This window comes from Pseudopipra pipra, chromosome Z, assembly GCF_036250125.1.
Source record: "Pseudopipra pipra isolate bDixPip1 chromosome Z, bDixPip1.hap1, whole genome shotgun sequence".
In the NCBI taxonomy this organism is placed as follows: domain Eukaryota; kingdom Metazoa; phylum Chordata; class Aves; order Passeriformes; family Pipridae; genus Pseudopipra; species Pseudopipra pipra.
The window spans coordinates 30,070,017-30,084,582 of NC_087581.1; the positions used below are offsets into that span (position 1 = coordinate 30,070,017).

At 44.4% G+C, this 14,566-nt stretch overlaps 1 protein-coding gene across 1 annotated transcript; it reads right to left on the minus strand.

Moving 5' to 3' along the window:
* Nucleotides 1-2,934: 2,934 nt before the first annotated feature.
* On the minus strand, nt 2,935-13,931 carry PTGER4 (prostaglandin E receptor 4). Its single transcript, XM_064641591.1, has 2 exons — nt 12,552-13,931; nt 2,935-5,082 (listed from the first exon to the last, which is right to left on the minus strand). Exons 1-2 carry the CDS (start codon nt 13,380-13,382, stop codon nt 4,489-4,491), a joined length of 1,425 nt encoding a protein of 474 aa, XP_064497661.1. The 5' UTR covers nt 13,383-13,931; the 3' UTR covers nt 2,935-4,488.
* Between the last annotated feature and the right edge of the window lie 635 nt (nt 13,932-14,566).

The following is a 14,566-nucleotide window of genomic DNA, read 5'->3' on the forward strand; positions in this document are numbered from 1 at the left end:
TGACTGACTGCCAGTTAACTTCAAATGCTGAAACTGGGCATGTGAGTTCCACTCTTATAGAGGGAGGTAAGTATTTCATAAAAACTTAAAGGTAGATTATACTGAGAGAGAATAAATCCTTTCTGACAATACTAGAGGGTAAACAAAAAAGTATGGATCAGATAACACAACAGTGACTCTTAATTTGATAATACCATGAGATACTGGGTGTTAAAAGTAATCATGGAGGAGGAAAAAAGCAAATCTAGTGATTTACTCTTCTAATTTCTGAAAGTTGTCTGAAGTTGTCTGAATATCTCTTGGTGTTGGGGATCAACATCAGAGAGGTAACTCTGGAAACTTGCCTGGCCATACAAGGTCCTTTCAATCCTAAAAACAAGGGGAAGGAGGTAAAAAACTTGTGTTGAGGGCAAGTGCTATCTTAACTTATTTTGAGGCCATACAGTAGCTATAATACTATAATGACCACAGCTAGGACTGGGGCACAGGAAAGCAGAAGCATGTGGGCTTGGTTTGTTGGCAGGTTGCAGGCACCATGTGTTTCTTGTAAGTTAGTATCATGTTAAGATTGTGTCCTCAGATGGGCTGGAGGCCTTGGGCTGTGGTATCTCCAGGGAAGGCTAGTTCAGAACCAGGAGGAGCTGCTGGGAATGGATGACTGCTGGGTCCTGCTGGCCTCGTTTTGAGGGCTGATTTTTTAAGAGTCACAAAGCTAGGAGCTCTAGGGGTTGTACAGGATAAATGAGCAATGAGAAAAATTAGGTCTGGGGATTGAGTTGACTTTGGGTTCACAAAGCAGGAAATTTAGACTTCAGTTGGTTTCCAGATCCAGTAGATCCAGATCTAGACCAAGGCCTGGGAGTGGAAGGGCCTGGTCATAATTAGTAGCTCTAATGGTAAATCTGCCTTAGGTAGAATAGGTTTGTTGTTTTGTCAAGGAGCAGAACTAAAAACTTTCAAAAGCTTCTCTGTTTAGGATCCTGGCTGGTGCCATTTGGAGATGTCAGATTACATTGATCTTGTTAGTGCACTGGCATTGTGCCTGTAGTGCCAGTTTGAGTCAGGCAGTGCTGGTCTTGCAGACTGCATGCTTGATTTAAAGCAGGATCCTGGAGCCCACCCTTAGAGTCCAAGTCCTCTCACAGTATATCCTACACCCTAAACCATTCATAAGGCTAACTTAGTGATCAAAGATTCAAAGTAATGCACAGATTGTCACAGAAACCACTGTCTTGTACAGATTCTGGCTCTCATCCTACCTGTAGTGGGAGGATCCTCCAAGCTATGCCACAAAACAGGGGCTTCAATTGAGTTAGGGCTGGGGCTTGGGGCGTGGTAGCAGGGTCAAGAGGTCTAGCAGTGCCTCTGAATGGAAAAGGTTTGGTGAAGTGGTTGGGATGTGTGGGCAGGACAGGCTGCTGGAAGTGAGGGAGGGGGTGTGCCAGTCACAGGACTAGCAGGGTGGAGTCAGATACAAGTTTGGTATGAGGAGATTTTGAATGGTAAATCGGTGCATTTTCTGTGAACACAGAGTGGTGAAGGTGGATGCAGATGTGAAAGGCCATTCTGAGGGAATATGGATCTCTGGGGGTTAGGAATTTAGGGGAGCAACTCTGTGTGAGAAGGGAAGCCCTTTTGAATATGTGGAAACTACTCATAATACCTTGGACGAAAATAACCTCCATTTGGCAAATTATACTATACAAACTTGAAGCTTTATTTTATGAGACTTGCTGTGCTCAGGGAGACTGAGAAATATAATTCAGCAATGTGTTTGTGGTCAGCATTGAAGGAAGGTGCTAAACCTGAGTGGACTGTGGGTGAGGTGAGAGAGGTGTAATATTTTTGTCACCCTAAAAAAAGGCATGCTTGCCCAGTCCTTTAGCCGGACTGCTCCTGAACAGTCATCTGTGTTTGCACTGGCAGCCGAGGTGCTCCCATTTTGCCTTTGTGCACTGCCATGGAGCTGTGGCAATTCTAGTATTGCTCAGGAGACTTTGTAATCTGTGGGCTGGTTGGGAATCATGGATTTGTGTTGATGATGTGTGCTGCGAATCCAGTCCACTACTTGACACACCCAGAATGCTGTGGGCAGGAGGAACACCTCAGGGTTATCATATATGTTTGCTGAGGGAAGTTAGAAGGTCAGCTGCTTCAGATGGTCTGTGTTTCCCTGAAGTTCTTTTCACACCACACGTATTTCTCATCAGTACTGATGATAAAGAATAATAAAATCATATTAATGAAATAATTAAAAAAATAAAAATAATAAACCCTTGCTTATTTAAAAACTAATTATACACTGTAGATGTTTAATTCTGTCATTGCATACAGTACCAATAACACTGGTGTGCTGCTTTGGGCCAGCTGCAAAGGTGTGGTCCCATATTGGTACATGTGGTGTTAGTTGCAGGTAGCAGTCCCACCTTCCTGGTCTGCCAGGTGCTATTTCCTGTCTTGGGAAGTATGGCGACTCTATTCTATTTGTTGGTAACTAGTAAGCAACAGACCATAGTTAAGTGGTTTAATTGCAAAGATTGAGGCAGATCTTTATCTGTAACTGCAGTAGGAACTTGGGTAATCTGTTCTCCAGCTTAACTGGTGGAAAACTGGCTTTTGCTGCAAATATTTGTGTAGAGATTTAACTTCACTTTCTATACATATGAAGGCAAATAAGCTCATCTGCTCCCCCAGTAAAGGACGATGTCTTTCTTTGTTTGCTTACTTAAAGAATTTTCATGGCTCTATATCAGTGTTCTTGGGGAACATTTCTGAAGATGGCTACCTCTTGCTGATGGTGATCATGCTGTGGTGTTTTGGAAACTTACAGGACAAAGTATGTTTTGGCAGTAACTGAGCACAGAGCATTCCAAGATGGGAGGCTTGTTAAGGTAAAGACTTGGCACTGAATGGCAGTCATGTAAACATCTGAGATCAAGCAGAACATTTCCATTTAATTGTGATCCCCAAAATTACTTTGGTCGGTACAACTGCTTAAACATATCAACATAAGGCTCAAGATTTTCATTACAATATAGCATTCACATGAAAACACTTTAAGCAGCATAACATGCTTAGTATTTGACAAAACATCCTCCAGATATCTGTACAGAATTATTTTGATACACAGTGTTTCTGGAACAAGATCTAACCCTTACAACATAAAACACAAAACTTCTTTTGTCAGTGGTTAACAGCTGGTTTTGGTGATGTGTTTGCCATAAAAACTCTAGCAACAAATGCTTTTCAAGGTGTTCAAGACCAAGATATAGTTCTATATAATCTATACTTTAAATGAAGATTCTGCTTCCATGGTTTTGTACATTTATTTGACGGAGTATCAGATTACACAGTCATAAAATTCTATTTACTATTTAAAGTAAAATGATAAATGTTATGAAAAAATACCTTTATTACATCAGTGATGCTTTAACTAAAGTGAATATTATGACTATTAACCAGGAGTTGAAAGTTTTGGGCCCTGATATTGAAAGCACTTCTATATGTCCTTACATGTCCTTACACTTTACATGTAGGGAGTCTCCCTGGCAAGAGAGGGACTACTCTGATGGGCGTTGTTAAGTGTGTGCCTAAAGTGTGCAGACTGGGGGCCAACGTACTCGGAGAGGCGCGCACGTGTTATACAGAGAAACATTCTCAGAATATAAATAAAATTTGCTTTTTTTAGTATACACATATACTGAAAACTAATATTCTTAACTAAAAGGATGTGTTTTCTTTTTCTCTCTTAAAAATGCATATATTCCCATTTCACTCAGAAAGTGCTTATGTATTCTCAGCTAGATAATTTACATCATCAGCTGTGAATCTAGCATGGACAACAAATCTAATCCAAGAATGTCTTATCAGCAGGAAATACTGAGGGAAGAGAAGGCTGGCAATTGTTTCTATATACCTTGTATTAATAACAAACCTTCTCATAGAGAAGAATAGACTTTTAAATATTTTCAATCCTGATATATATACAATGATAAAAATTCACATTTTCATGCTTTAGTGAGACACTTTAAAATAAAATCCTACCCCAGGCAGCTCTCAGAGTAGCTGTGTCCAGTTCCTAGCAGCTGCCTGAAATTCAGCTCTAGTACCAGAAGCTTAAACTCTTGATAGCTGAGCAACCATGGGGAGAGAAAACACAGTTCCACTAGACTTGGAAAAGGAAAAAAGAAAAGAAAAAAGCAAGTGGTGGGTCTTTTTATTTCTCACAACAAGACCAGACCATTTACGTTTCCAGTCCCATCAGACCTGCACTGTACCATTTCTGATGGCAGGGCCCAAGTGCAATGTCTGTTCCACACAGTCCTCAGTAGTCTAAAAGAAATGTACCCATCGCACAGCAAGAGAAAAATAGCCCTTTGAAGCACAGCTGAACCCCTCTTCCCATGAATAGGCAGAACACCTATCTATTGCACCAGTTTTTCCAATGTACCAGGAAGTATCCCCAGGGTTGATGCCTTTCATGGCAATCTAGATGCACTTTTCTGATAAATTCAATGTCTCTGTGGGGAAGGTGACCTGGAGAGGGCCACTTTTGGATGTGGAGCTGGCCCCGCCACCAGACTTGATTTCATTCACCAGGAGGACACTCTCGGAGTCCTGTCCCTGTGAGGAGTCCGAGGTCTCGGAGCTGCGCAGTGTCCTCACAGATGTGGTGTCGGACTGGGCCAAGCTGGCGCTGGGACCTGGGAGCAGCACGTGGCCCCCGATGCTGCTTTCACTTAACTCCGGGGGGTAGAGCAGTGTTTGGGAGGTGCTGCTGATCTCCCTCAGCTCACGGGAGATGAATGAGGGTGACTGACTTGACATGGCAGAGGAGGTCCTGCGCCCATCCACGCAGTTGAAGTTGCCCCCTGAGTGCTGCCTCCGAGCCCCTCCAATGCGGCAGAAGAGGCACTTGATCTTCTCAATGGCTTTGCTGAGCACAGTCTTGCGGAGGAGGATGTAGACCCATGGGTCCAAAATGGGGTTCACTGAGGCGATGCGGATGGCTTGCAGGTCAGGGTTTTGCCTGACATCCTTCACTGGTGCCGGCTGGTACAGCTGGTTCACGAAGACACGGACCTACCCAGGACATGAGGGAAAAGGAAGATATAGTTACACAATTGCATCAAGAAAGTAAAGTTTACATTTCGAAGCAGAGATCTACATTTGCTGCTGCAAGCTATGACAGAAGAAGAGGCTGGCGAGATCAAGCATATCAGACTGGCGGCCCTGCGTTCATTTTTCGAAATAGCAAAAAAAAATCAGACAGATGAGAATTGGCCACCTATGTTACATGTAGGAAAGGACTGGATTTTTCTCTTTTTTTGCCTCATAATTAATCCCTGAACCTCCAACTTTTGGCTGATGTTTTTAAAAATTCCTGTGAACAAAGATGTAGACTTGTATCCTGCCTCCTTGGTACACCTTGAGTCTTATGCTACCTGCAACGAGGTAACTGACTGGGGAGACCCGATCGGTTCCTCCAGCAAAGGCCTAATAATCATTTAGAAATGAACTCAAGCACAGATGATAATCCAAATACACAAGACACTGGAAACAAGACCAGAGTTGTTGATTCCCGAGTTTAGAAATGCATTTTCCTGGCACCTGTCCTTACTGGAATCGTTTATATAACCTGAAATGTTCGCTTGCTGCAGCATGGTTTGGAAAAATAGAAATGTAAAAAAAGAAGGGAGGGAAAAAACAGAAAAGTTCTCCTACACAAGCCAGCATTTTGGTTTTACCTACAAAGATACTGAAGAAGTGGTCAAGAATTTAAGATGCTGAAGTTGCTGTGTGAAGTGACTATTTAATTAGCAAATTTAGTTTATCATGCACAAAATTTAAAACTAAAGGATCCTGTCTTCTACACAGAAATGTCTTCTTCAGCTTATTCATCTAGCTGCTTCTTCAACTGGTCCCTTTCCTTGTTTAGAAGCCACTTTTGTAAATGGTACTATGAGTTAGGCACAGTTCAGTTTCTTGGATATCATCTTTCTAGTGTCACTAAGGAGAATGGCATCACAGGAGTTGGTTATGTTGATCAGTCTCTAATAGCTGTTCTCCATTTTAGCAAAACTGTGCAATGTCCAATTACAGAAAGGCCTAGAAAAGCCACTGAAAAGTGGATAGGGAAGATTCTATTTTCTTCAGATTCCCTAAGGTAAGTCAAAATAAATAATTATATTTTTATCTGATACAATAAAAATCCGATAGCAAAATGATGAGGTTTTAGAATCTCATCCTTTACTCCTGAAATGAATCAAGTCTTGCCTAGCTAGGAGGTTAAGACAAGGAAGCAAGCAAGCATTTAAATAAATAAGCCAAAGTAGGACAGCCCTCTTAGGTAATTTTTATTAGAAGTCCTGCATGTGAAGCCATCCAAGTCTGATGAAAAATTTCACAATACTTGAGAAATCTTGCTGCAAGAGGGCAATGTGGTGGCATTCAGCCTTGTCAGGATTCAGAGATGGAGTGTGCTCCAAAGCTATCAATGAAGTATGTTTAGAATAACACAACGTCCCTCTGTGGAAGCCCTGTGCATACAGCCTCTCTCAAACAGTCTGTCAAATTGATGGTTGACTGTATTTTCTTTCTCAGCACTTTTCTCTAGGATTATGAGTAACCTAGTGAATTCAAAATATGGGAAAATCTTGAATTTAAACAGCAATATAGTGATCCCAGTTCTCATTACTTTTTATGATTTCTAACACAGCAGATGTCTTTCTGACAACTAATTTCCTGACCTTATTTATCTCTTAGGCCAAACGTGCCATTCAGGTACTTCAAAGAGTATTCCTATGCATAATGAACTTATTTTTACGGCTTTTTTTCCCTTTTATTAAGCACTTTCCTATTATTTTTAATATTTTTCTTTTTTTTAACCATTTATTTTATAAATAAATGTATTTATACACATTTAAATTCAACCTACTTGTTTTATAAATAATTTTCGCTACTTATGTTATAAATAAACAACAAATAAATGGTTTATAAATAAAAAAAATAAATAGCTTAGCAATAAATTCTTCTAAAATAAATAGCGTCCTTTGCGATGTTGTGTCGCTATGTGGTTCCATGACTAAGAGAAGGCGAGCCTCTCCAGTAGCCGGGATTTTTAAATACCTGCAGTTTCGCTGTTATTCGTTGATGATTCCTTAAAAACCGTCCATAATTAGGGATGGAGGGGGTCCCGTCCCGCCGGGGGCCGGGCGGTGCCGTTCCCGGGCTCGCCGCGAGGTGGCACCGCTGCCCCGCCCGAGGGGACTGTATATGGATGTGCAGTATACGTGTGTGTGTATATATAAAATATATACCTAATATGTATTATATGGATGTATAAAGTGCATGTATTTATATGTATTTATAACATATAACTATATGCAGGTCACATATATAATCGCGCCCAGGCCGGGTGTCCCCGAGGGGATGGGGGGGCATCCAACCTGCACCTACATCTCAATGCTTCCCCAAACGCCCCTTTCCCTGCCCCGCACCGCAGACCCCTCGTGCAGGCGGAGGCACCCCGCATCCTGTGGATGCCGGCGGTCTGTGTGTATTTCAGGCGCTGAGCACAGGGCAGGTGCGTGCCCCACGGCGGGGACCCTCCCTGCCAGCAGCTCACACAGCCCCACGCAGCCACGGCTGCGGACAGGAGACGTGCGTAGGGAGGGATGTCCGCTGACAAACCCACCCGGGTCAAACAACCAGAAGGCACACTTTGAAGACAACAGAGGCAATACACAGTTCAACTCGAAGACGTGATTTTTTTTTTTTTTTTAATCTTTTTTTAACTTGCAGCTATAGTTACACGTCAGTGATTTAATAGTCGGATTGTTCTTTTGATAAGCAGCACGTGAAACTAAGGTACCTGTTCCACCTTTCTCTCTCTACCTGGCAGACTTTGTGGAAAGGCGAAAATGTCTTCAAGCGGTGGTTCTGTGGCTGAAAAGGACTATTGCTGATGGTACAGTGCAGTTTGCTTTATGCTATCTCTGCATGCTTTATTTCCTTTTGACTGATACACAGCATGTATAGGTTAAACATTCATAGAGTGGACCTATTCAGTGGAAATTCTGACTGTACAAAACTGTTTCTACTTCCCAGAAAGGACCCATAGATCTTATTAGAAGCTCCCCAGAATGTCATATGCATGTATCAATTCAGACCTGTGGCTGGGGTTACATCTTGAGCACAATAAGGTAGAAATTTATCTATGTTGGAATGTCAGTTCTATCCTTCTTCACTTACTGGTGAAACAACATTTACTAACGTATCATATAAAAGAACAGCAAGCAAGGTACCCTGTTTCAGCTAAAAGTCCTCTGCTGCAGGAGGTAACATGATAAAAGATACTGCCTTGCATCTGCTGAGCAAGTGCCAAGTAAGTGGAATCCACTAAGTTATCTAATCCGATGCTTGAATTTGTGCAATTTGAAATCCTAATTAAAGAAAGAAGGAAGCCAGAACAATTCAAATCTCTAAAGAACGAGTTTTGTATGTTAGCTTTGTAACGGTAGAATCCAGACAATGTATCTTATTAAAAGTATGAGCAGTTTGTTTGCAATTAAGAAGCACATAGCTCTAAGGTACGTTGAGTTTATGCTCATGATAGGTACTCGTGGGATCAAAGTTCTGCGTGCTGTTTGTGCTTTTCTTTTTTACTAACTACAGATGGAAGTCATGATTTCTAATCCTATGAAGCATTATAAAGTGACTTTTATAGTTACAGTCACACTAGTAATTGTCTTTACAGCTCCTACCTGCCCTCAAAATCTCCCCACATGCTGATAAGATAAATTTAAAAAACATATATGGCAGTAAGCAGGAACAAGTTTTTCAGCTCCATAAGCCAATAACCTTTGCCCTTCAAGGGGTTAGTAGTGTCTGCTTGGTGGATACTCCACTACTAAAACATAATGTCTGACACCTTGCAGTCTGACACTGCAGACAGTGCCTGATATTAAAAAGTTGAAAGCAGCCAAGCCAAAAGAAAATCCACTTTTAGTTCAATTAAACATCAAGTTAGAAACTCCTGATTATTTCAGGCAATCAACAAGATGTACACCCGGAAACATTACATTTTATTTTTCATCATAATTTAACAACAATGTTCAGTGGTCAGGATGAGAAAAAGACCTCACACTTAAAAATTTTAAGAGTATTATTTGACAAACTGCTGGACAGAATTACAGACTTTGAGTAGTGTGTGCCTATTTACTCTTGAAAAAGTTTAGTGTTCTTTAAAAGGCTGGATAATAATTTCTACTCTCTCCTTGACAAAATTCCTCCTAATATATCTTATTCCCTACATTTTACACTACCCAATTCTGATTTCTAAAAACTCAAAATATTTTAAGAGATGACATAACCAGTGTGGAGATAAGAGTCAGCACATAACCTATGAATTTTTCTTATTTAATTTTTAAACAACTGTCAGATTTGTGTCTTTCACACCGCTTTCTGCACATTGAGGACACACTGTTATATCAGAAGTTTCCTTTCACAATTTTTTTCATTTAACTTCTCTGATAAATTTGATCAGCTCCCAGTTCTGTCAAATTCATTCATCAATTTACATAATCCCCCATGATCTTGTTACAGCACTTGTTACTGTAAAATTTTGCTGATTTTATGAGTAAGTCACTAAAACACTAAACAACCCTACTTGTGAACTATGTGCTGAAGCATTTCATTATTAAAAACTGCTGTTCTCTGTGACTCAGTTATTTCAGAGCTATTTAATATTTCAAGACCTGAGTTTTTTTTTTTTTTTTGTCAAACCATAAGTATCTGCTATCTTATTGTCTTGTGAAAATGTTCATTCTAAAATGTTAGAGGTTTATGTGTCTCTTTCAGCAGTTGCTTTGCTCTGACTGAACTGGTGGTTTATTCAGCTGAAATCATCAGCAGGAAGTCAGCTCCCCAGAAAACTTCAGTCACAAAGCACCCTCTGAGCCCACTCTGTGTGTCTGAATCATGCTGGCACCACCACTTCACCATTTGTATAGTCTTAATGACTGCCAGGCTGACCTGTTATAGGTGAGCCTCTCAGTCAGTGAGGACTTTCTAAAACTCCTCTGAGTCATGAAAATGTAAGTCTATATCTTAGTAATTTACATATTTCTGCTAGTGGCTCGTTCCCGGGATTTATAGCATAAAAGTGTCACTTCTTAGAGTTTCCCCATTCTTAACCTCAGTGTACATACACCCAGAGGGCTTAACACAGTGTCATGCATGGCAGTACATCATGGCACAAAGAAGCACATGTGGCTGTGGCTTATTCCCACAGAGGGAGGCAAATGACTTAAAAAATCTACTTAACAATGAAGAAATTTAACCACACTGGACACTTTGATGATGTGAATCTATGTGGTTATTTAGTTGGGTTTTTTTTAGAGAAAGGTTCCTTTTATTTTTAGTCATACGTTTAAGTGAAATTAGAGTCTCTTACCTCATTTCAGATATAGAAAATATGTGCTGGTTTAGCAGGGAAAATCTAACTTATGTGAACACTCCCAAGGTAACGCTGTGCCTTTGTAAGAAGTGAAATCAAGGTCTGGGAGAACTACACACCTTTATCACCTGCACCTTCACATACTTCTGCTATATGCAAGTTTTTCAGTAGCTACCGTTTAAATAATAAACCTATTGCCTCATACAGCTTCATTAATTTTAACTCTTAACCATCCAGTTCCCTTTCTGGTAACCCCTACCTCTTGATTTTTCCCCCCCTTTTTTTTTAGGTTTATGTGAAAGACTGCCTAGGTCCAAATGGATATAAACAATTTCATTTTCCATTTCACATCCAGTCTCCTCAGCCTTCCTCTAGCTGCTTTGCCACAGGATAAAGTTTGGCTTTTTTCTGAAACTGCTGAAGTCTATCATGTTACAACACTGTATTTAATTCACAGAACCTATTCCCTGCATTTACCAGCACCTCTTGAAAATGCAGTATTATTCCTTTTGTGAAGTAGCTGTTTTCATGCTAAGTTAATCAAATTAAGTAGTCACCCCTCGCTACTGTCGGTGTTTCGGCCACCTGATGCATCCCCCTGCAGCCAGTCAGCTCACTCCCGCAGTTTCTGGAGCTGGACTGCGGGGCAGGCTGTCTAAAGCGTGTGCTCCTCCCAGGGACACCCTGTGTGCAGCTGCGGCAGCACCTCTCGACCTCCTTCAGACGTCAAGCAAGGAGCACATAGGCACTGTGCTCGGTCATGCCTCGGCAAAGTGACAACGCCGAAGAACAGGAGACGGCAGCCGGAGCACTGGTGCTCCAGCACAGCTACACTTCACTAGCTCCTGTTTATGTTAGTAATGTGGCAAAACTGGCCCAACCCTTGTGATTACAGCTCCTCTGAGCTGAGGGGGACGGACTCGCTGACAGCTGAGTCCTGTTCACATGCCCTTCTCTAAACTTCCTTACGCTGTTTTGCATCCCCAGCTGGCCAGCTGTATTTGACATACATTATACCCCCTCTGTGACAGAGGGATCACCCTACTGATGATAAACCACCTTAAAACAATCCTTCCAAAAACACCCTTCTGTCTGACAACCACTGCATGGGTCCCTACTGTGTTTTGGAACATGGCAAATAAGGCAAGACAGCTACTTGTTTAATGTCTCTGAGCCAGAGGAGGACAGAGGTTTGCCAAGCTTTATTATGGTGCCTGCCAAACAAGAACTGAGCCTCCAGCTGGTGGGTTTCATTTGGGTTTGTCTTTCTTGGAGATAAGGTGGAGGAACAGAAAAATGTGGATTCCGAGTGTTCGGTTTAATGACACTAATTATATCAGCCTTTTCAGAAAATTAGCAAATGGTTAGTGGTAATGTTATTTGACATTTCAGTATGATCTCAAAGTTTATGTGGGCCAGATTCCTCCAACACTCATTTAACTGAGCAATACTCCAACAGGTGGTTCCACTGAGTTTACTCCTCCTACTGTGTGGGGAGCTCCTGGAGGGATGTCTGTGTGGGATCTACCTCAGAGATCATGCATGACTCCCTGAGGAAGGGAAGCTTAGCTCAGGTTTTGGTTGTCAGGCACTCTGAACGTACTGGTGCTAGGTGAACACAACCCTGTCTTCCCTCTGCACATCAAGGATTGCTGTACAGCATATACTTTCCTGTTCAGCAGCAGTATGCACAAATTTGAAACACACCAAACATCTAGAAATGCAGGCCAGACCCAAACCTCACTCATCACAAATTAATTTTGCAGGTGAACTTTAAAGTGCCTTTAGCTCTCAGTAGGATTTTTGCTATGTGAATTCCAGTTGAACAGCAAAACAATCATTGAGAATTTTTGGCACTCTATTTTAACCAAACAAAGGAGTCCAGGACTTGGGATAAGCATGTTTCTTTTTGTGTAAATATAAATCTACTCAACTTTCTCTCATCACGCACATATGTTAGCAGCCTTTGAGCTATTATAACCCTTTGTGACACTAGCTAAATAGGAATCTGTCCTACAAGCACAGACTAGGAGGAAAAAAGACTTTGCATCTGTTTGATGGAACAGAAGTAAGGTTGCATGATGTTACTCACCACCAGAGGAATGGAGCAGATCACCACCACCAGGGAAGTGGCAATGAGCAGAATGACCATCTGGATCTCTGCTCCGGCCATCCGACGGAAGCTCCGGCGTCTGCGAAAGTCAGATAAACGGCTGGAGGTGGTGTCTGTCCCCAGGGACGTGCGTCTCATGAACTGGCGGTGCATGCGAATGAGGGCCACGCACACCAGGATGTTGCAGATCACAGTCACCATGATCAGAAAGGAGCTGAAGCCTGCATACATATAGGAATATGCTGCATGGGTGGCCTCCTTTGTTCGCCAGTCTATGAAACACCAAGTGTAAGGGTACTGCATGGTAGATTTGCCGAGCCCCATGCTGGGGAGGGCGCAGAACAGCACGTTGGAAGCGTAGATGGCAAAGAGTGTGAGGCCTGCCAGCTTCTTGTCCACGTAATGGTTGTAGAAATAGGCATGGTTAATGGCCAGGTATCTCTCTATAGACATGGCACAGATAATGCTGAGTCCAGAGAGTCCAAAGAAGAGGAGGATGAAGGAGCTGTACTCACACAGAGCAGGTCCTCCTGGCCAGCGGTTCTGCAGGTAAGTGGCAATCGTGACTGGACTCACCAGGCAGGTCCCCAAGAGATCAGTGACAGCCAGCCCACAGACCAGCGTGTAGAAAGTGGTCTCCTTCTGCTCCTTCCTGGACTTGCAGAGCACCACGATGGCTATGAGGTTGCCCACCACGCCGAAGATGAACATGACGGTGGGGATGGTGGGGGGCTTCCCGCCCTCGGCCCCGCTGGCGGTCCCGTTGGCGGAGCCGTTCGCAGGTGACATGGTGGTGGGGTCGAATGACATGATGCTCACACTGCAGGCGGCGAGTCCAGAGACGGCAAGGTCGGCTCCGAAAAGGAAAGGACGAGGAAGGAGGGGACGGGGGTTGTTTAGTGAGAAAGTAAAAATTCAAATGAGCAAGAAGTTTAAAAAAAAAAAAAAAAAGTGGCGTGTTTCAGTTAAGGAAAGAAAGAAAAAAAAGTCCTAAAAAGGGGCCGAAGAGGGGTACCGTCCGGCAGCCACCGACCGCAGCCGGGGGAGTCGTGGCTGCCTGTTCCTGCCGCAGCTCCGCGCCCAGCCCGGAGGGGGATCGGGGATCGGGTCCTGAGCCAAGCGGGGCCGAGCGGAGTCGCCTCACCGCCTCTCACTCCGACGCCGGGCAGCGCTCAGCGCCGCGCTGGGGCGGCCCTGCGCGGGCGTGCGGGGGTGCCCGAGGGGGCGGCGTGAGAAGGTGCCGAGGCAGCGCGGTGGCCGCGGATCATCCCCGTCCCGCCGGCCGGCGGTGTGCGGGGCGGTGCGGAGCCGTGCGGGGAGCGGGCGCCGTGTCCGTGCCCGCGGCGCTCCCGCCGAGTTTCGCCGCGGAGGGCGGGGGCGGCCCGGGCAGCTCCCGCCGCCGCTCCCCGCCCTCGCGCGCCATTGGCCGCGCCGCCCGGGGCAGGTTGAACGGGGCCGGGCCGGGCCGAGGCGGGCGGAGCTGGGCGCGGAGCGGGCACCTGTCCGAGAGCTCCGCGCCCCCCGCGGCCGGAGCCGCCTGTGCCCCCGAGGGGTGGGGGGCGAGGAGTGTGAGAACGGGCTGCTCGCGGCTCCCCCAAAGCGCTGGACGGCGCCCCAGGGGAGCGGTGTTTCCCCAGCAGCTGCCGCGCCCACCGTGCTCCGCCGTGCGAGCAGGGAAGGGAGCCCGGGCTCCACGGGCAGGGCTGAGCCCGTGGGAGCCCCGCTCGTACGCGGGCCGCTCGTCACAGAGGAGATGCCACATGGGAGCACGGCCGGCAGCCGGTGCTCTGGTACCGGGGCAGCGTGACCGCCTTGTCCCACTGAGATCTGATGTACGGCTGATTTCCTGATGTACTGTCTGAATCTGGCCTCTGTTTTGCGTGGGTACTGAGCACAGGAAGGGTGTGTGTACATTCAAGGGATGCATTTGTATGTTCCAGGAACTTGTTGGGTCTTGACTGAGACAGTCGCGTATGAATTGGAAATAGGGTTGC

Bases quoted from the DNA above. Each gene is read 5' to 3' on its own strand.
- PTGER4 (XM_064641591.1), bottom strand. From the start codon at position 13,382: ATGTCATTCGACCCCACCACCATGTCACCTGCGAACGGCTCCGCCAAC. The intron at 5,083-12,551 runs GTGAGTAACATC...TGTCCTGGGTAG, and splicing joins TCTGCTCCATTCCTCTGGTG to GTCCGTGTCTTCGTGAACCA.